At 39.6% G+C, this 23,089-nt stretch overlaps 1 protein-coding gene across 4 annotated transcripts in view; it reads right to left on the bottom strand.

Annotated features, from left to right (window-relative positions):
* Window positions 1-485: 485 nt before the first annotated feature.
* Window positions 486-23,089, bottom strand: part of ZNF346 (zinc finger protein 346) — a 28,196-nt gene continuing 5,592 nt past the window's right edge. For 2 of the 4 annotated variants that reach the window (XM_063120971.1, XM_063120968.1), the window contains 7 exons: window positions 18,025-18,128; window positions 17,833-17,928; window positions 16,956-17,100; window positions 16,267-16,503; window positions 10,598-10,687; window positions 6,025-6,118; window positions 486-3,481 (listed from right to left, as the gene is read on the bottom strand). In XM_063120971.1, coding sequence (XP_062977041.1) covers window positions 3,379-3,481; window positions 6,025-6,118; window positions 10,598-10,687; window positions 16,267-16,503; window positions 16,956-17,100; window positions 17,833-17,928; window positions 18,025-18,128 — 869 coding nt within the window. In that variant the 3' untranslated portion in view covers window positions 486-3,378. The remainder of the gene's footprint in view (window positions 3,482-6,024; window positions 6,119-10,597; window positions 10,688-16,266; window positions 16,504-16,955; window positions 17,101-17,832; window positions 17,929-18,024; window positions 18,129-23,089) is intronic. The other 2 variants (XM_063120969.1, XM_063120972.1) reach the window with 2 other exon arrangements.

Raw genomic sequence — 23,089 nt, 5'->3', positions numbered from 1 at the left:
CCGTTGCTGCAAAAAAACGGCGGTTCTCCTAGAGTGGCACTCACTCTTTTCACTGCTCTTGCCAGGGAACCCTGTAGCCAGTGGGAAAAGTCAACTCAATGCAACGGAAAACTTCACGGAGCCCAACACACAACAGTTGTGCAGGAACTCTCCGCTGCACACATGGATATTCTGCGTGGAGTGTTTTTCAAAAAACCTCCACCGTTGTGTGGAGTTTTCCTGGCAGACAACGCACTTCTCAATGGTGGTGTAAAAACTCCACCGTGGAGTTCTAAAACCACTGTTGAGAAATGTGTTGTCTGAACTGAGCCAGTCTCTTCTTCCTCTAGTTCACCGTGCTCCCCTAAGCCAATGCCTCCAAACAAGTCTTACTCTTACACATACACCATTGCTATCAAACTATGCAGATTAAACTTAATTTCTCATTTTTCATCATTTAGATATTGTCCAAGAATATAGACTCCACACAAACACAAAACAATACATTTGCTATGAATAGAAAAAACAACCCTTTAATCTCTAAAGTAAGGAAGAGGGTGCCTGACTACATATACATACACACATTTTTATATATGTATATAAACAGGCCTGAGACAAATGGAAATTTATGAATTTATCATGACCCTTCCATATCAGGCCAAGTCAGCATATTGACCATGTTAATGATATAATGGAGTACTTACTCAGCCTTGCACTTGCCAAAAATAGCAACTGATAGCAACTGCAATAGAATTCAATATACAGTAGAAACCAAATTCTAAAGCCAGAGCTTGCTGAATGCAATCACGGTGTCCGAATCTCTACTCTGTGGACTGTGAATGCTCACGGGGCGCTTCGGAGGCCAAATGCCAAGTACAGCAGAAGAGGGAGAATGCCAAAACACAAAAGTTAAAATGCAGAAAACGATGAAGCATAAAATCAAGGTTTATGCAAGCAGAGCTACTGGTAAGTCAGAAGATACCATATTTGCCCCATCAGTTATTCACAGGAAAGCTGCAGAGCGTTTGTGTGTGTGTGTGTAGAAATCCTGCTCCCCCTTTTCGTCATGCTATTTGATCAAAACGAAATAAATGAGAATATATTGGGGGTGGCCTGGTCAGTGGGTTTGTCTTACAGGATAGACGCTTTTCAAACTACTGGAAATATGAGATACAAATCTAAGACACCTAACTTCACCACTCCACCCCAATAAAAAGCTGAAAAGATAAAATAACATTTACATGTTAAAAAATCGCCCCTGCTTAATTTGGGCTCTACAGGTAGAGGACATTTTGTACACAAAAACCTAGCAGTGGTGAAAAATAAAAGGCAAGTTTTATATGATGAACAGGTTTACTTCCCTGGAATGATCTGCCATTGGCAATGAACTATCACAGCAGATATCAGGGATTATAATAAAATGCACTGCTGGTCTGTCCTGATCTTACCATAACAGTACAGCTGGGAAAGCAGACGCACAAGGGCCCTCTTAACTTTTTAAGATGGCAAAGAGGGAATACACATATGCCACAGAAGCTGTATATAAATGTACAGGTAGCAATATTCATACATTTCCATCTGAGAAACACTGCAAATGGAGACACAAGGGCTACCAAAAGAGACAAAGGTGCTAGTCAATACCCTCACCCCATCAGAATAGCAGGGGAAGCAAACTCACACATCAAGCCACCCTTGATAAGGTAGAGGACAGGATGCTTCAATTCCCATACCCTGTTCTGAAAACACTTTTGCCATCGAGATTAGGTTAGGAATGTGAGAGAGAAAATGGGTTTTCTGCTAATTATGGGGACCCAAGGAACTTATTTTGAAGCAGACAGGAAGAGAGCAGCAAGAGAAAAAGAGGCAGAGCCTGTTTCAAACGAGAAAGAGAAAAGCACTTCAAAGATGGGCTAGGCAGGAAGTGAGTAGCTCATAGTCTGTCTGTCCCCCCCACTTTAATTCCACATGTTATCAACTTTCTTTTTGGACAAATACAATTAGAATTTCAAGGGATTGTTCTGGAAACATGCCATTTGGAAGTCTTCAAACAAATTCAGATGTCGGCAGACTTCAAACCTATCTCCTCCTCGTACACAAGCGAGGGGAAAGGAAGCGACCAATACACAAACTAATTTTATCTCCTTTCTAGCAAAGTATGTCATCAATTCATCTCACGCAGCATCCCCAGCTAGCACCTACATTCCTTTCAGTGCCTCAGAAAAGTTATCAGAAAGAAATGGATGGGATCCTTGGAGAACAGACACTTCTCTCAAAGAAACTGATTTCATACATAGGGAACTGAAAGGGTTCACACTTGAAGTCGTTCCAAGGTATGGCATCCACAAACCAAGCCTTGGGAGATGCCTATTGGGCTGACAAAGTTCAGAAGCAGAAGGGCCACATTGCTATGCAAAGTGCTGTTCTGTAACTTAGTATGATGAGTTAAATGGAGATCACCTCACAAATGTCACTGCCAGCCTCGAAGTCAAAACATAGCTGCTTGTTCTCTCAGCCTTGCTATCCCTTTGTGCAGATTCGTTTAAATGCTTTGAAGTTCTGAGAAAGATCAAAATTTAAAAGCCTTCACCACATCAAAAGATTTCTGATGAACATTTTAACACAACAGAACCTTGTACACAGTTGGATTCAAACACATTACAATTTCTACAAGAAGAATACCAGGAACTGAGAGAGAAGTGCAGTTTGCTGGAGGCACTGCTAGGTGCTTCAGCATGGCCTCTTTCTGCTTGCTTTTCTGAAGCAGATTATGCATATTACTAACTGAAACAACTTTATTAAACAGATCACCAGATGCTCCAGAACCAAGATCTGCAAAACTACAAAAAGGATGCAAATGGCAAATTGGTGTCCTAAGAAACTCTGCACACAAACCCAGTTAGTTCAGGAAGGGGCAAGACAAACACAGCAATGTAACATCCCATTCTAGGTGAGTAGAAGGCAATCAGTCTGTCAATTATGCCCATTCCATACCTCACATTTAACAAGCACTGTGTTACCAAGAATTACAAGCTTTCTTCCAAAGGTCCATCTCCTCTGGCTGGTACTGGCTGTAGAACTTCCTTTGGCTTCTTCTGGGCAGAGGGAAAGGGTGGGTTCAAGGTGGAACGCTGGCTCGGCACAATCCCCACCCCACCTATCAGCCATGACAGCAAGAGATTACACAATGAAAACTATTCTAAAGGACTGAGCAAATGTCAACTAGTAAATCTGTCCCTTCTAGATCCTTTAGCCAATAGTTAGTTCTGAATCAGCTAAATCGGTACACTGCAGGACAGGAGGGTTTCATTTAGCCAGCGGAACAATAAAACCATAGTGGGCTGATAAAAGATGTTCACTTTTGGGCCGCCAGCAATTCAAAAAATATCACTGGAGCTTGCTCTAGATGTCTTGGCTGAAATAGCTGTAGCCATCAGGGCCGGTTGTCTCCTCGCGGTACAGCGTCGTTGGGTACCGTGCTGTAACAGGAATTCCTCCTGGTATACTATAGAATGAGATTGGGAAGGCACAGAAAAGTTTATTCAAACTACTGCAAAATTGATTAATTCACAGTCTACAGGAAGTATATGTCTGCCTACTGGGAAATCTCAAGCTGCACATGGATCAACCATAATTCAAGGTCTCAAAAAAAAAATCCACTTCTATTCACCATAATGAACCACTCTGGCAAGTCTGTGATGGGGGTGAGGATGGGAGTCCAGCAATAGCTACAGTTGTAGCACTTAAAAATGCTCCCACCTGCAGATGAAACTTCATTATCAAAGTAATGGCTTTATACATCATGGGTAGGATTTTCTGCTAAAAGTCAACAGGATTATACCAGAAAAGAGATCACTGTCCACTTGCAGCAGAAAACCTCACTTGCAGCATACAGTTCTACAGTCAAAAATCCTGTGTTTGCCTAATAAATACTAAAACCTTAGTATTTGGCACATTGGCAAATATCAGCAAGCTAAATGCATCTCACATGTTTGCATGGACTTGTCAAACTAATACCATCACCAGAATCAAGCATCACCCAAATGATTAAGATATGTTATACTGCCAAGACCCTAAGAGTAACCTGCAAGCATTCATGCCCTAGGATGATTCTAATTTATTTTGAGTGGTCCCTCAAAAATAGATTCATAGAAAAATCTGTTGGGATATATGTTAATTTAAAGGATATAGTCCCAAAGATTGTCCAAACATAGAACACTGAGGAACATGTTCTATAAGAAAGATTTTGTTCTATGAAGTTAAGCCTATACAATTTGGCCCCATAATAATTTCTATTTAAGGTGTTTTTCAATTTCAATGCAAACGTTGTCCAAATTAAAAATGCTTAGCTTATACATACATACATATATATATATAGAGAGAGAGGGGGGGGGAGACCCTTTTGACTCCTTGGTTATTCTGGTAGTGAAAATCAAGTTCCTGAGTGCCAGTCACACTACCATTCTATATTGATTTATTGAACAGTAGTTGTGTATGGGACTCAGGAACTTGCTTTTTACTACCAGAGTAACCAAGGAGTCAAAAGGGTTGACATCCCCTAAGTGTCTGGTGCACATCTATGGAAAAGCAAAGGACAATACCCAATATCAAAGAAGAGCTAAATTGCCTTCATTGCATTTCTCCAGGCCACGTGAAACTAGACCAGACAACATCATCTGGAAACTCTGCAGTATATAATTTGGCTCATAGACTTCACTCTTTCCCCAAATGCTTATTATTTTAGTTCATAACTATCAAAATTGAACGTTTACAGTAGTATTCCACATTACAACAGCTTACAGATCAATCAGAACGTATCACAGGTAAGCCAAACAGAACTAATTTTAAAAAATCTGGGCTGTAAGCTGAGTGTATAAAAATTGCCTTTTTTAAAAAAAAGTTTTCTTTTTGTTAAAATTAGTTGTTGCTATTTTTTTTTTAAAAAAAGAGGAAATTACTATGGTTTCTTTAAATGTAGCAGGGGTAATTTTAAATAATTTGAATATAAGCATGTTAATCTTACAGTTAGACCTAGTTCACAACTCACTATTAACCCAAAATTAAACTGTGGGTTGTTGGAAATGCAGCAGGAATGAACATACTGGTCCCAGGGTTGCTTACATGACATCCAAACCCAGATGGTTTTAAATTCTGGTTTGTTCATCGCCCAACAACCCAAAGTTCTGTCAGGTTCAGATGTCATGTAATCAACCTAGGGATGGAGTGGCCCCCACTTGTTTATCACAGTGGAAACAGATGCTTGTTCCCTGCTGCCTTGCTGTTGGTGACATGTAGGGATGTCCAGATTTTGAGAAATTTGTCCCGGCCATGTCTGGTGGACTGCATGGTGTCATCCGTTCCAGTATGCAATTTTTTAAAATTCGTTATGTGGAAAATTTCACGAATAATTCCATAAGAGGGTTTGCAACATAATTTATGTTAGTACATAATATTTACTGAATAATCCTCATTCTATTCAACTTTCCCCCCCACATATTTTACAGTCTCAGCAGAAACATGCATATTTTCCTACAAATAAATGTACGTACATTTGGGGAAAGTAAAAAAAGATAAAAAAGATCTGAAAGCCCACGGACTCCACGCCTGAGGAGGCTGGTCTTCATCGGATTCCGCAGGTTGGATTCTTAGATATCCAAACTCATTTTAGTCCGTCTCAAATTTCTCCAGCATTCCTAGCGACATGCAAACCAGGTCAATGTCTCTATACAGTTCCTATATTCCCATACATAACCTCACAAACTGCCATGGCTTCTTGTCACAGGAAAGATATATTTTAAAGACATTTAAAGCATGCAAAACATGCACAGTATGGCAAACAGATGTAAGGCCTGGTTGCAAAAATGGAAGATTAATATTTAGTTGTAAATTAATATGGTTTAGTGGTCAGATGTGCATCATTATTTGAGAAATATGTATCTTGATTTAAATAAAATCTACCCTGGCTTTAAGACATATGTGAGTGCATCGTATTTAAAGGAAAGTTATACAATTTAGCTACCTTAGACAGTAAAACATTTCAACACTTACTGGTTCTTGTGTTTGAAGCCGCTGATGTGAGCTTGGTACTGCTCTATTGAGTTCAGTACTATATTACAGTCATCACAGGGATACCCCTTTCCAGCTGAAAGACAGTGTTAAACATGTATGAGCACTAAAGTCATGGAGCTAAATAATCAAATCTGAATGTCAATTAACAATGCAAAGTGACATTCATGGTGATTATGCCGCAGATGATGCCAGCAGTTCTAAGCTCTCAGCAAGGCCATATAACTCATTGGTCACTGTGGCGGAAAGGTCCCCTTCAGCATGCAGGTTGCTTCATCAATATTTCCTTGAATAGAGGTAGGAAACCTTTTTTTTTTTCTTTTTTGGCTGTGGGCACATTTGGCAATTTGAGAAAATATCCTTGGCACCACCACAAAATGGCTGCCATTGGAGACATAGCAAAGGACAAGAAATGTGCACCAAATAAACAACTACAAACTAGAGGTGGGACCTGAGCTCCAACACACTGAACAACTCCTTTGAACCCACAAATTTCAGCACCAACAGAAACATATTTTACAGCAATCTCAGCAGCCAGTAAGAAAATGTGTTAATAAAAAAAAAGAGTGTGAGGAGTTGTGGAACTTGGTAGGTTCCAAGAAAGGTATCTGGGGGTGCACTGGCACCCACAGGCACCACACGGCCTACCCCCTTCCCAAGAACATTCCTATTTTTTACTCAGAGTTAACTACTCAAGACACAGGAGATCTTTGATCAGAACTCCTAGTGTTTCAATTTTTGTTTTATAGCAAATGCATGGGGGGTAGTGGTGTCCAAATTTGATTGGAGCCTTAATGTTGGGGTTAACTCTCCCTGTGCCATTTTTACATCTAAATGTAAGAGCTGCTCACTGATGTAAGAGCTGCTCACTTATGTCTCACTGAGGAAAACATAAAAGTATGTTTCCCCCAGCAGGGCAGACAGCAGCTGCTATTGCTATATGTGTTTGTTAACATGGAGTGTGTCCCCACCAACATCCCTTCCCCAGAGATCTGGCTCCATTCAAATACTGAACATTCCCTTTTACTGAAGAGTGCAAATAGAAATATTGGAAGTGTTCTTCATGCAGTCCACAGGATTCCCACCGGAACGCTATTTTTATATTTGTCTCCTCAGATCCATAAATTACAACAGAAAGGAAACAAAAATGTATTTTTAAAAACAAACTAAATAGAATGCGACACAAATACAATGGGTGCGTTTGGACAATAGTCAATTGTGGGTTAATGGTCTACTCCCTGGTTGATGATCAAGGGGGTACGCCCCGCGTGACATGATTATAATCAACTGTGGTGTGGATTAAGGCCAGCATTGAGTTGACTATTAGTCAACAGTGTGTTTGATTGACACATCCCCCGCCCTCTCTCTCCTCAGTCCTCCAGCTGGTATCCCATCATCCACTGCATGTTCTGCCAGCTGGACTAGAGCGACAGCCACCCCTTTGGTCACTCTTGCCAGGGAACTTGGAAGTCACTGAAAATAACCAACTGTGTGTGATGAAATAGTCAGTTGTGCCTGACACATAACACAATAACCAATGGATGTTCAAGTAATTAACTCCGCACAGCGTTGGTTATTTCGGCTGAATCAGATGACACAGTAAACGACCACTGACTATTTAACCCACCACCGGTTATCATGTCGTGCGAACCCAGCACTGTGTTTTGTTTTGCAACTCATTTGTTTCAGATCACATTTAGTTATTTAAGTTGCAATGCTTTGTAAGAACACTATGCAATATATTCAAGCTCTGAATATAAAAATCTTCAGTGGTAGATTTTCTCCAGTGTAGTTTTTTATTGGAAAAATACCAATAAAGAGACACATGTCTGTTAGATCATTTGGGAATTAGTGTCAGTGAGATGAGAATCTAAGAGGCAAGAAATGCATCAGAGTATTCATGAGTGGATGGCACACTACAGGAAAGGATGCAGAATGGGCATATTATAATAGCAACTGTGCACTAGGGAGAATTCTGAAGCCTAAAACATCTGCTTAGCTCAGAAAAATGGTGTTAGGCTATGTTTCAGAACAGCTCCATATTGTTAATAAGGATCAACCACTTTTAGAATCAATAGTTTCAGAGATGTAGAAGGGGACAACCCAGTACCTCAAAATTCTCACTTAGGAATCCTATTGTATTCTGTCTGCAGCTGCTATGCCAGCCCCAATATCTCTCACTGGGCTTCAACTACTATAGAACATATGAAACTATAAGTAACATTGGAATATCTGTTCACCAATGGTTGGAAAAAGCAGCTCTCTACACAATAGCAGGATCTTTTGGAATCCATTTAAGTAGGAAATATAGTGTCAAAAGACAGGGATTCAAGAAGTCCAAACAAACCTGTTACATCATAACAATTTCATCCAGCAATTGCATCATGAAAGATAGATGGTATTTACTAGTTAAACCCTAGATCTCCTGCTGAAAAATCCACCTACTTTGTGCAATTCTATGTCGCCCGGTATGGAGCATGGGAGCCAAAATGGTCATCCACTGAATACAGGAATAGCACATGAATGTACCTCCCATCTCCTAAACATGTGATGTAGTTCTGCACAACAAAATACAGCCACATGACAACTACAGGATTGCAGACAGCAGGCTCAGGTGTTTCGCCATCCCTTCTAATGGCTAACTTATATTCCGTAAGTTATGGAACATAACATGGAGGGAGGTTCTATATCTTCCCCCAAAGATATTCTTAGTACTAATTAATTTCTAAAGGTCATATGAGTAAAGGTAATTTGTAGTGACAGTGTTTTGTTTTATCTTAAATTTCAGCCTCCATTGAGGAGTTGGGAGTCCACCAACTACCATTGCCTCTATTCACACATAGTTTACACATTTTTCTCACTACTTATCTGTGGTTGTTATACCACAATTTTCATCAACAAGCACAATATGACCGCTTTTATTCTAAAATAATTAGGAATAGCAAAGATATAAACCTTCACCACTCTGAAATAGGGTTCTATGAGGGGTAATCCATGAAAAAGCTTAAATGTTGTGAGTATTGTGCTCCAACATTGTGTGTGTGCGCATGCGTGCGTGATTATTCCATGTAATCTTTTAAAATCATTTCACATTTCATGACATTTCAGAGGAAGCTTTGACCCTCAAAAGTTGCTGGGGGTGGGTGTAGTCAGGAGTTGCCAGAAAAGCCCTATTACATATGGATCTGGTTTGCACATAATGCTAAGTCATGGTTTAGTTAACACATGGTTTGTTGCCTTACCCAGGGTTTGTCTGGCAGATGATTGAACAACCCATTATTTGTTTTCTCAACCCTTGGGTTGCTTGCTTCCCTCCTCCTCCACCTGCTCCTTCCCTGTATCCTTAAATGCCTTTACAGGCATGCGGAGCATCTGCTGGTGGGTTGTTGTTTTTTACCACTCTTGCCTGTCATCACGGTAGACTGGCAAAACAACTCATGGTACTGGGTTCACATGTAATGACAACCCATGGTTTAAACAACCAATAGTTTACATCCCAACAACAAGCCATAGTTTTTCTTTATGGGTTGTTTGTGGTTAACAAACCGTGGTTTGTTAGGGTGGCTAGCTTCACACATCACAACAACCCAGAATTCAACCACCCATGGGTTAGTGTGATGTGCAAACCAGGTCATGGAGTTCTGCTTACTCTGTTCGTGTGTTTTTTTTGTACATGCACACTTTATTTCAAGCATTTTAGTCATACTTGCATATGATTCATATCTTCTTGTCCTTGTTATTTCAATAAGGATCTTTTATTTTTTATTTTACTAAAATTCTTCAAGCTTCAAACTTAAAAGAACATACTAGTGCTTGTACACCCCTAATGCATTAACATGTATACAAGTAATGTTTAAGAATTAAGCATGTTTTTCATTTAAGATATTTATTTCTTATAGACATTTATTTCTGTCACCTTTCTGCCCAACAACAGGCCTCTATGGCAGCTAACAGTAAGAGAAAATGTAAATGCAATTGCAATAAGCCAGTACTACAGCTATAAAAAAATAGTACCCCAGAACACATACAACTATCTGTCTTCCTCAAAGACTCCCCCAAAGTCAGTCTTGGGAAGAAAAGAAGATGCCATTATGGGCCTCCTTAAGAGAAGGGGTTCCAAGGGCAGTGTTCCATTGGAGAAAGCCCAGTCCCTAATTGCCACCCTCATGAACGTGGGGTGTAAGCCCAATGGTCTGAACTGGGGAGGCTTACTGTATATGAATTTAGGTGGTCTTTAGATATCATGGTTCCACATCTTTTGGGGCGTTCATGGTCAAAAGCAGCCCATAAACCAACTAGGAGCCAGTGAAATGTTTTGTATTGTTTTGTTTTTTATGTTAATGTCCAGCTCACTTTCAAGCAAAGCAATTTCAAATTGGAGATTATGCACCACTAGCTTTTTCTTTCATTCTTTCATTGTCCCAAGGGATTCTCTTTTCAATTCTTCCTCCAAGTCCTCTAACACTGCTTACATCTTATCCATTTTGCCTGTTCATTGAAAACAGCACAGTGTGTGTTTGAATTTTGAGTTTTTCTTTCTCCCTGCAATTCTTACCAACAGTATTTTTGTGCATTCCTTCCATGGTTAATAAGTTCCCTGGTCCTTGAATAAGTTTTTGGTTCTGGGTTTCCCCCTCGGTTTGATCTATATTAAATAAAGGATATTATTATTTCTCTATTTTAAAAAATAAATAAATATAGATATTCAACTCCTTCTTTAGGAGGTGATTGATGCCATTTTTAGTTTACCTGAATTGTGTAACACATATTTTCTTTGTTTTCTTTGTATTTCTTACTAAAGCAAGGAGAGATTAACCCGTTAAAAGACCTCTTTGACTTACCAAACTTCTCCACTGTTCTAAATAGATCTAAAGTTATATTCCGGCCGAGACGAATATTCTCATTTGGTAACTTTGCTCCCAAATGTGCGGGTTCAGGGAACGAAAGGGGGGCTGAAAGCCCTGGAAATTTCAGTGGGTGAGATGGGCAACATTGAATGTGGGGGCAAAATTCAACAGCGGTAGCATTTCTAGCATGGTGCTAATAGCATAAAATAATGCTATGAGGTGGTTTGCACTGCGCAATAAGTTATGGTGTGCCCCTGCCAGGGCTTGCATATTCAAAATGACGGCCAGCAGACATCTCAGAGCCCATGGCTTATTATGATGCGCAAACCAGCATTATGTGATGATGCAACATCTGAGGGGATTCTGGGGAAAAGGAGGACTGCCCCGCCACCAACTATTTCTACCTTCTACACCCCCTTCCCACCAATATCACTACCTGCAAATGGCATTGCAAAATCAGGGAGGCCATTTTGGTACAGCCTTAATTTAACCCCTTTTGGAGTTTTACATTTCTAAAGAACATTTTTCTAGAAAAATAACTGAAACAAGAAATGTAAACTAATTTTGCAAATTGTTACAGAAACCAAACAGTCTGATTAGCTATTAACTACAACTAAATATCACTACAAAAAGGATTTAAAATACTTAAACCATAGATGTATAGAACAATTAAGACTGTAATTCTAGGCACACTTGTCTTGGAATAAGTCCCGTTGCATAGGATAGATCTTATTACCAAATAAACATGCTTTGAACCAGTTTGTTTACAGAGAAGACAAATAAAATCACATTTAGCTGTCAGGGAATTTAGATTAGCTGCAATTATTCTTTGGCATAGCAAATTTTCTATTTGTGTTTCAATTCTTTTCAGTCGTATTTACCAACTCGCACCATTCCACCCAATGTCCCCTGCATCTTGTTACTACCGTATTTCTTCGATTGTAAGTTGCCATTGATTGTAAGACACACATTAATTTCAGTACCACCAACAGAAAAAAAAAACCTAAGACACACCCGCGATTCTAAGACACACCCCATTTTTAGAGACGTTTATATGGGGAAAAAGTGTGTCTTAGAATCGAAGAAATAGGGTATTTGCCTGGCACAAAAGCAGCATCTTGGGATATTACATTCACTGCTCCCATTCACTATATTCCTACTTAAGCCTTATTCTTGACAAAAGTTTTGCACAGCAGTCTTTTCTTTGCATTTGTCTCTGTTGAACTTTATTTTGTTAAATTTGGCCAAGTTTTTTTTTATTCAATTAAGGTCATCTTGAATTTTATTATTTTATTTGGCTATCACTCCCAGGTTGTTGGGATTTTTTGGCCATCTGCAAATTTGATAAGGATTCCCTCCAACCCCTTGGTACTCAACCCGAAACCTCCCTCTAATTTAATGAGGAAGCATTGAAGAGCATTCCAAGTAAAGTTTTCCAAACAGCTGTGAATCCACCTGATGGTACTCTTATTTATCTAATATGCATTTAATGAATTTGCTAACCAAAATATCATGGGGGACTTTGACAAATGCTATGCTGCAATCAAAATAAACTGTAACCACAACTCTCCAGCAATCCACTAAACTAGTAACCTGGTATTTTTGTTTTTTTTAAAGAGAGGCAAGATTAGTTTTACAGGGTTTATTCTTGACAAATCCATGCTGGCTCCTACTAATCACTGCATTATCATCATCACAATGTTTATACATCGACTCCTTTATAATCTGTTCTAGTACCTTCCCCTGTATCAAAGCCAGACTGACCAGCTTGTATTTTCCCAGGTCTTCCATTTCCCCCTTTGAAGACTGGGATCCATTTGCCCATCTCCAGTCCTGTGGAACCACACCCATTCTCCAGTATTTTCCAGAGATTGTAGACAGGGGTTCTGGCCCTGAAGATCTGAACTTATTTAAGTTACTTATTTCTTAACTTACTTATTCCTGACCAACGCCTAATCAATCCGGACCAGTTACGTTATTTATGTGAGGTTGCACAAAGTTCCCATTTTGAGAAGAAAAGATAGAAGTTAAACAGAATGCCTTCTTTGTCAGAACATTGTTGCCATTAGCATTTCATCATCCTTATTGAAAAGTGCTCCTGGCATTTCTTTCCTCTACCTTTGAGCATACCTGAAAAGCCATTTTTGTTACTCAAAGCATTCCTGGCCAGCCTTAGTTCATTTTGACCTGAAGCTTTGCTACAAGTCTGGATTACTCATCTTTCATAACTATCCTTCTGTCCTTCCTTCTTCAACAACCCAGAGCTCTGAGTTTGCCTGTCATGGAGAACAACCTAAGATACTTAAAGGATCACCTTCGCCCATACCAGCCTGCGTGCACTCTGAGATCATCAACAGAGGCTCTTTTCACTAGCTTGTCAGGAAGGACAGTTAAGCTCCCCTCATAGGGGAGTTGCTCTAGACTATAGATCATTTTAGTTGCCCTTTGTTACACCTTTTCCAGCTCTACAAAATAATATCTGTTTTGAGATGCAGTGACCAGATACATGCTCCATCATCTACCCTGACTTATGTCCTTCTCTGCACCTTTTATAATAACTGCGTGTGTTCCCCATATAGCTTGTCACTTGTATGCCATTCTCACTAGCCCAAGTGAAAGCACAAAGGCAAAACATTGGGCCAGTTTGCACAACCCATAATCCATAGGTTGTTATTGGAGGGTTGTTTTCCTGCTGTAGAACATAATGGTTTCCGCACCATGTAAGCAGTAACACTTGAATATCTATGCTTTTGTGCACATGAGTGAATTTATAAGTGGGTTAGTTCTTTTACACACATATATACATACATATATTCCATCTCATGGAAATACACGGTTTTGCCTAGCCCTTGCCTCTGTAAAGTTCTTGATATCTATAGCCCAATCCTGTGCATGTTTATTCAGGATTAAATCCTATTTTATTCAATGGCACTTAGTTTCAAGTAAGTGCATCTAGGAATACTGCCCTAGACTTCAAGGAGGTAAACTTGCATAGTATCCTCGCATGTGTAGCCAGAGAAGCAAGCAGAAAATTGCCTCATCTCTAAGAAAACGTAATTCTGCGAAGCAAAAGGCATGCATGGCCAAAGTTTTTGGATTAAGTTCCTAGGTTACATAAAAGTTATATTTAGTTGCACACAAATGGATTAAATCCAACATTACACTAGTGGGGACCCTCCAGCACAACGTAATTTTCTCCTCTGCACTGCCCAAAAAATCTGCTCCAGATGATTTCCTTCAAGAGCAGACTCTGAGATCGGGGGGGGGGGGGGGGAGATTACCCGCCTCCCAGTTCTGTGGACAAAATGAGATCTGTCAGGGGAATGACACCACTGGATTCAAACTTACATGTTCAATTAACCAGCTGCTATGTGTGCTTGCCCTGGAAATATATGAAAGCCAAAATAGGGAACTTGATTTGAATCAACCCATCCTGAAACATTCTTTCAGTCTCTTGATTTTTTTCTATTATATAGCATGTTTGGACAACAAACCATGGCGCATCATGGATGATTTAACCCGTCACAACTTGCATTGACCATGGGTACCAGGTTGTTGGGCTGTGTGAACTGGCAAGGATTAAACAACGCTCGCTGGGTTTACATGACATGATAATCCCAATGTATTCAAGATTTACGTTAACATTTCCTTATTTCTTGTGACTTTACTGATTTTTCTGTTACAAGCATATTCTGTATGGTTTTGTGTCTGTCTTTGTTTCACCCTTTTTTTGGGGGGGGGATATTTATACAATTTCCCCACTGTACATGCATTTCAATTATTAAACAAAAGTCCAATTTTGTTAGCTTTTAAAAAACATACATATAGCCCTGCTCTTTCATGGGGCTTCCAGTGATTTCCTATATAGTTTAATGATAAGGTGTACACTTGCATTGCTGCAGTGTCCCAGCACTTTGTGCTCCTGGATCATCCCTGGGCTCAGTTTCCCAGTTTAAGAATGTAGGCTTTCCTGTCCTCACATGGCTTTTCGTTTTAATTTTACGATTCCATTCATGACATTCCAGTCACACAAATTTTGGTTTTTACAATATTTTTTAAAAAGTGTTATCAAGTGGCTGCCGTCCTAACAGTAGTTACCCATGGATTACTTTCTGCTCTTCCTAAGTTTATGATGGCTCAGTTCAGACAACACATTAGTCAGCACAGTGTGAAAGCTCCACTCAATGGTTGAGTTTTTAGGATGTACTCCCCACACAACATGTTCTAATTCCACCACTGTGTGACTGTGGACTACCGTGGAGTTGAATAAAATTCACTGTCGAGTTCGATTGACAGTTCCTCTGCCCTCTCTCTTTCCCTGGTCCTCCAGATGGTATCCCATCAGCCACTGCTGCAAAAAACCCCAATCTCAGTGGCTCTCCTAGAACGGCACTCGATCTTTTTGCTGCTCTTGCCAGGGAACTCTGTAACTAGTGGAAAAAGGCAACGCAACGGAAAACTCCACAGAGCTTACCACACCACACCACAGTTGTGCAGGAACTCTCCTCTGCACAGCATGGATATTCTGCGTGGAGTGTTTTCCAAAAATCCCCCACTGTTGCATGGAGTTTTCCCGCCAGACAACCCATTTCTCAATGGTGGTGTAAAAATTTTACCATGGAGTTCTAAAATCGCAGTTGAGAAATGTGTTGTCTGAACTGAGCCAATGTTTCTATCAGCATTCTTTTAACCTCTTATTTCGTAATTTGGATAGATTTTACTTCTTTCCTCTGTATGTAGTTGAGGTTTTCAGTAATCTTTCTTTCCTTAGTGTCAGAAGTCCCCCATTCCTTCATGACACTGCAAATGCACATGCCCACATTTTCACAGTTTAGGAAAGGTCAGGATATTCTCGCTTGCATGGACAGTGGTGCCTTAGATTGACTGAACAGAAGACTCATTACACTCTCTTTCTGCTCAGCCAGCCACTATGCCACTTTCAGCATGTTTTGCAGTCCTGTTCTTCTTCCCCCAAGATTCGATGTTCCCTAGCCTTGTGCCTGTGCATTGCCCTCAACTCCCACCACTTTTTTCTAATATGCATGGGCAGCTGGAGATTCTTACCAATAACTGGGTTTTTGTAAGGAGCTAGGAGTCTTTCCGCCAACCAAAAACATTATTTTCCTGCCTACCTCAGGGGTCTCTGACACCCCCAGCACCTGTAGGGACCAAGTCCTGCCCTCTCCCTATACATGTGATATACCTATTGTATTAATGGAACAGATGATGGAGTGGAGGTTTATTTTCAACCGTATATCACAAAAATGCATACACATTCCATGAACAGCACTTCCAAGTGGGAAGTTAGTTGTAGCTTTTTAGAACTTTACAACTTCTCCTGCTCTTTACTCTGGAAGCTTTGCTGTGAAACACTCACCTGTTGAGGCAGCAGGCTCCTCAGGGGTTCTCCCATAGTGTGCCATTAGTTTAAGTTTGGTTTCCTGCTTTTTGTGTTTCTTGCCTACGTAGTGCTGCTTTGCCATCAGGGGATTATTGAACGTGGCATGGCAGAGATTGCAGAATTTGTCTGGGTCAGTAGTGTTTTGGTTCTCTTCATTAGAGGACACAGTAGTGGGAGGTGGGTTAGCAGGTTGTTTCTGAGCAGGTACAGCTGCTGCAAAATCAATCCAGAAGATACAAAACTTGGAGGCAAAGCAATCAGAAGAGATGATGGTACAAGAGCTGATGCATAATCAGAACAAGCCACAATCTCCATAATAGGTCAGAAATGCTGCTTAGAAAAACTTTACTCTGCATAAAGATTGGAACATCCTCATAGTTTGCAGCTGACAAATAGATTATCTAAGGTAAAGATTTTTGGTGGTACTACATCTTTCAGCATTGTTACCATCACCACAGTCATCTAAAAAAATGCATGACACCAGCATGCCAATTCTCAACTGGAAAACATACTTTCTCACTCAATGACCATCTTATTATCACATACTAGCAAGAAAGCAATCACTGCTCAGTGTTTGTACAATGGAAACTCAGAGCCCTGGATTAATCTGATCAGGGGTTTTCAGCACACCAGGAGACAATGCACCTGCATCTTCCCACTCATACCTTCTGCTTTAGGAGACTGCTGCTTCAGCTTCAGATTCTTGGCATGAGTCTTGCCTAGGTAGTGGGAATTAGCCACAACAGGTGAGGAGAAGGTCATGTTACAGATGGGACAGCATTTGTTCCTGTCTTCTCCATTGTTGCTCTGCTGTTTGCAAGAAGGAACACAGAAATTTACTGGGTCTGAAGAAGCAGAAGAAAGTGTACCAATAAAATGTCTTAAGTTCAGGAAGTTGACTGTCATTTTCTTTCGACCAGCTTCTCAGGTTTCTTTCCATTGTACAGGTAAACATTTAATTAGGTGGATAAGCTTTAAACCAGGGGTACACAACCCTTTTGGCCTCAAGTGCTGCACTTCGCATCATTAGTGGGCCTGTGGGCTGCACGTGGGCATACAGATGCCAGCAGCAGGAGGAAACTAAAACCTCCTCCACCCACCACACCCGCAATGGGCATCGGTGCTTTTTGCACTGGCATCAGCAGTGCAGAAGCAGTGATGCTGTCTGCTTCTGGATTGCTAGGAGGTAGAGGAGGCTTTAGCTTCCCATTCCTGGTAAAAGCAATGGATATAGCAGCTTCCACAAAGCCATTAGCGGTGTGAAAGCAGCAATGCTGATTGGGAATTAGGAGGAGAGGAATCGGTGGGGGAGGAGTTGCATAACCTGCCTCTAGGGGCTGCATATGGTGCATGCACCTCTGCTTTAAATGTATGTTTGCCTGAGCAGTTCAGTGCATGGACTATTCCTGCAACAGCGATCCAAGAAATCCCTCTGGTACATAACCTCACAAAGAAATGCTACATTGAGTGAACTTCCCAAGCTTTCCAGTGCATTAAACTCATTAGTTTGCTGTTTTGGAGTTCTGTTCTGGTTGGCCTTACCTGCTTTGTATCCAGCTTTATTTTCTTACTCTGGCTGAGCTCCTCCTCACCATGGATAGCCATGTACCGCCGAACTTTGTTTGCATGTTTCTTACTCTGGAGAAAAGAGCACAGAGGAGCAATATAAGCATATCAGGAATCCTACACGTTCAAAACAATAGTTTCAGTAACTGCCTGTAGCATGAAGTGTACCTGATAATGAGCAAGCTTCTGGGACTCAGAGATGAGCACAGCACTACAGACTTTACATTGGGTATCTGTGAAGATGTGGCTGTTCTCTTTAATCAGACGATCCACTGCAACAACAACAACAACAACAAAAAATTATAAAACTTTGGCAAGGACAAGCTATCCTTATAGACTTTGCCAGCATCACTCAGTTGGTGAGGGCAGCTCCAAACACTGGTTAAATGTAGGCCTTCTGGCAAACACATGACTTCAGAATTTTGTAATGACAATCCAAATTTCTCACATAAGCAAAAGAGCTATCCAGGCCCCTTAAAGTCAAGACAGTAAAGTAAGAGAAAGGGGCGGATTGTATCACTATCCATGCTCACATATACTACAAAAGTGGATAAGTATTATAAAAGCCTTTTAATACATTAATAAGTTTCACTAGTGCAGAAAAAAAGTATATTGCCACTGTAGGGCTGTGTAGTCTGACATTAAGAACACATTAAGAACATACTAACAAATACTAAGAACCCATTAAAAACACTCAAGTCAAGGATTTTTTTTAAAAAAACCAGACCAAACACGTTTCGACTCTAAAGGAGGGTCTTCCTCAGTGGTCACATATCTATATAGACACTTAGAAATACTAAGTAGTTATTTACAAATTGCCAATACCTGAAAGTCAAGAAAGACATGGAATTAGCAGCATTCATATCCTCAAGGAACCATAGAATTATTACTTTTGAGGAATTAGTAACAAAGGAAATAGAGACCCTTGAAGCAACAAGGATTAACACCTGGCATAACCTTACCAGTGAAGAAAATAAGGCAGTAACGGCCCTTAAAGGGTATAGAGATGTGATCTTCAAACCAGCAGATAAAGGTGGTGCGATTGTAGTTCTGAATGAAAGAGATTACATTCAGGAGGCCCACCGTCAACTACATAATGTTCAACATTACAGAGTATGTAAGCAGAATCCAACCACACAAATTAAAAATGAAATAGCCACGTTGTTGAATGAAGCCTCCCTTATGGGATATATTGATAAACATACACATGACTATCTTTTAGAAAGTGAGGGACGTATCCCCAGATTCTACCTCCTTCCTAAAATACACAAAAATGTCTCCCCTCTCCAGGGGAGACCTATTATATCAGGATGTGGATCTATATTAAAGCCTCTGTCTAATTACATCGAGTCTTTTCTTAAACCCTTTGTACCACATATTGAATCCTATTTAAAAGATACAACACATTTTTTAAATCTCTTGGACAACATCCATGATGACTTACGGGACACATGGCTTGTCTCTATGCATGTAGTATCTCTATACACCAATATTCCACAATAGGAAGCATTAGAAGTCCTAGAATCCACACTGAATAAAAGAATAGATGTCACCACTCATCCAACAGCATTTTTATGTTCTTTAGCTGAACTAGCCCTTAAAAAAAAACTTTTTTACTTTTCAGGAAGAATTCTATTGGCAAATTTCAGGCACAGCCATGGGCTACAAATTTGGCTAATATTTATACGGACTGGTTTGAACAAACACATATCATGCAAGAGGGCAACATTTTTAAACCCTCTATTGTCTTTTATAAGAGATACTTAGATGACATCTTCATGCTATGGAGAGGAACAGAGGATCTCCTCCTCCAGTTCCTCCAAGACATTAACTCCAAACATGACACCATCAAATTTGACATGAACTACAATAGATCCAAATTGAACTTTTTGGATGTGGTGGTGAATCTTCAAAATGACAAACTTACTACTGATTTATATCACAAAAAAAGCAGATGCCAACTCATTTTTGAGATATGACAGTTATCACCCAGGACATATGAAACGCAACCTACCCTATTCGCAAATGTTAAGATTAAGAAGGAACTGTAGTAGCACACAGGACTTTTGCAGACAAGCCAATCTACTTATTGCTCAATTGAACCATAGGGGATACCTATGGTTATCCCCTAAGAAACTTTTAAAAACAGCCAAGTATAAGGCTCTTAGTAGAGATAGAAATGAACTCCTACAACCTAGATCTAAGCAACCTTTAGAAAGGATGGTTATTCCCCTTTCGTGTGATGGATATACAGACAAGATCAGAGAAATTATAATTAAGCATTGGCACCTCTTAAATGTTATACCTGCTTGTCAGAATCAGCCTACTTTTGCATACAAGCGTAAACAGAATCTTAGGGACATGCTGGTTCACAGTGCATGCCCCCCTAAAAACAAACTAAGGGATGTAACCCTTTTGGGGGAGGAGGACTTGGGAAACTATACATGTGGCCACCGTAGTGTTTGCACTTATTGCCTTGTGGGGAAAGGGCTGATCAATCCTATTAATAACTTACTATATACCTATAGAGGCTTCTATAATTGTCAGACTAAGGGAGTTATTTATGCGATTCTGTGCCCCTGCAATAAAATCTATGTGGGAGTGACTGAAAGAGCTATCAAGACCAGGATTATTGAACACAAGAGCTGTATTAGAAACCAGAGAATACAAGTACCATTGGTCCAACACTATCTGGACATGGAACACAACTCTGCTGTTTGGAGAAGGTGGAAGGACATGGACAGAACATGCAACACATACTTCAACAGCACAAAACACTCTGGATCTCCACTTTAAAGACAAAATCACCAGCGGGTCTAAGTAAGGAAATCAACTGGATGGCTATGCACTAAATGTACTTATTACCTTTTGGCTTGTTTTTGTTTCTGTCTAATGGAGTGACTATCTTACCCAGTATGTGTATTACTTATTAGGATATGTAGTTATGCTCAGTACAATACAACTCAATTGATAGCGCCTGCCTGTAGGGTCAAACAATTTACATACCAGTAATGCCTCTGATAGAGCCAGTTAGCACCATAAAGAACCCCATTACCTAATAGAATATACAAGATGCCTTCAGGCACAGCAGGTATAGTCAGTATCACAATCAACTTCAACTTAATATACTTGGGCTCCAAGTGTCTCTTGCACTATATAATGAGTTAGATGGCTGCCTCTTGATAACAAAAGAAATACATGTGAAAACACCAGTGAAATCGGGGCCAGCTTTCACTACAGGTAATATTCTAGCTTGAAATATATAACTTTGCATTTTAACTTTGTATGTATATAAAATAAGAGTTTTACTTTAAAAATTCTTACATATGCCCCTTTGCACATTTGAATTTAGAACATAATAAAGAGGCTCCTTGCAGACAGAACACCACCTTGGCAGTTGGGACAGGAAGCTGTATCCCAAACATGGGATACTAGCTGAAATATACTAGCCCAATACCTACTTTAAAAAGCAAGGGACAGTAACATTTAGTGGTATTTTTTTTAGAAATTTTTTTAGGTTAAACAATTGGAACATAGGGCTATGGGCAAGAGGCTCTAGCGTGGATATGAATGCTGCTAATTCCATGTCTTTCTTGACTTTCAGGTATTGGCAATTTGTAAATAACTTAGTATTTCTAAGTGTCTATATCGTATATGTGACCACTGAGGAAGACCCTCCTTTAGGGTCGAAATGCGTTTGGTCTGTTTTTTTTTTTTTAAAAAAATAATCCTTGACTTTGAGTGTTTTTAATGGATTTTTAGTATTTGTTTGTGTGTTCTTAATGTCAGACTACACAGCCCTACAGTGGCAATATACTTTTTTTCTTGACTAGTGAAACTTATTAATATATTAAAAGGCTTTTATAATACTTATCCACCTTTGTAGTATATGTGAACACGGATCGTGATACGATCCGCCCCTTTCTCTTACTTTACAATCCTAATTTCTCAGTCAGGGAGAAGTAATGCAAATATTAATGGAAGCCAAAACAGATTTTTTAAAAAATCATGTAATTCTTACTCCATGTTCAAATGAAAAAAAATGCAGGGAGGGGAAGAATATTCAGGAGCAACACAACAAAATAATAAATGTCTGATGTGTCCTTGAGATGCTGCAGGACAAATTTCCCCTCAGGGCTGAATAATTTAGGCATCCTCCACATCACTAAAATAAGACAGGCCGATGATATGGAAATATGCAGCGGCAGGAATAATGTTAGTTCACATGCCAGGAGACCATTGTGGACTTAAACAATCTGAAACCACTTCATTTAATGATTTCCCTTGTAAATAACATAGTTTAAATGAGCACAGAGAAAGGCTCAACATTCATTCTTAGCATTGATCCATGTCCGTTTTAAATACAATGCCAATGCTTTCATTAGTCTTCAACTAAACCGTCAATTGGCGAAGAGATCTCTTTCAGCAAGAGATGCACAGAGTGTCAGGCATTGTTTTCTGTCTCCAAAGGTACAATTGTTGTTTTTAAATGGATACTGTTGTTTTTATACTTTTTTATGTGTGTGTGTGTGTTGTTGTTTTTTAAATTGTATATTTTTAATGTTTACTATTTTTAAATGTTGTAAACCGCCCAGAGAGCTTCGGCTGTGGGGCGGTATATAAATGTAATTAAATAATTAAATAAATAAATAAATATACTTACAAGAAGAGAAGGATCACTTTTTGTCAACAGCTTAGATGTGTGTGTGTGTGTGTGCATGTGTACACACACACATACATGTATATCTTAGGCCAATAAGCTCACAAAGAATAAACTGCTGTTTACACACTGAATAAGAAGCAAGCTGGAAAAATACAAATACATGGGCAGAAAATTTTCTCGGCTATGATTAACCTGCAATTGTCTTCAAAACACATTCCGTGCATTCATTTTAAACACTAATAAATCACTATATTGACATGATAAATTGTATTCCATAAACTGCCAGTAAGTGCATCAGGAAATCACTTTGAATTATGTTTTTTGTGGTAAGTAATAGTAGAATAGAGCAAGACACACCGTCAAAGGACAAGCAGAGTTATTGCAGATTAAAATACACTTTATTTGGAGAAAAAAACATGGGGCTTAAAAGGCCTTGTGGGACATTTTCTGTCGTTATCTGTAAGATTTCTATACAACATTCAAATCAATGTAAGAAAAGGACTATATACAACAGCAGTAAATTGGCAACTGTAATTGCTCTTAGACGATGGTGTTGAGTAGAGTCTAGTG

Source organism: Elgaria multicarinata, chromosome 3, assembly GCF_023053635.1.
Source record: "Elgaria multicarinata webbii isolate HBS135686 ecotype San Diego chromosome 3, rElgMul1.1.pri, whole genome shotgun sequence".
NCBI lineage: Eukaryota > Metazoa > Chordata > Lepidosauria > Squamata > Anguidae > Elgaria > Elgaria multicarinata.
This window is presented reverse-complemented; position numbering and strand designations above follow the sequence as displayed.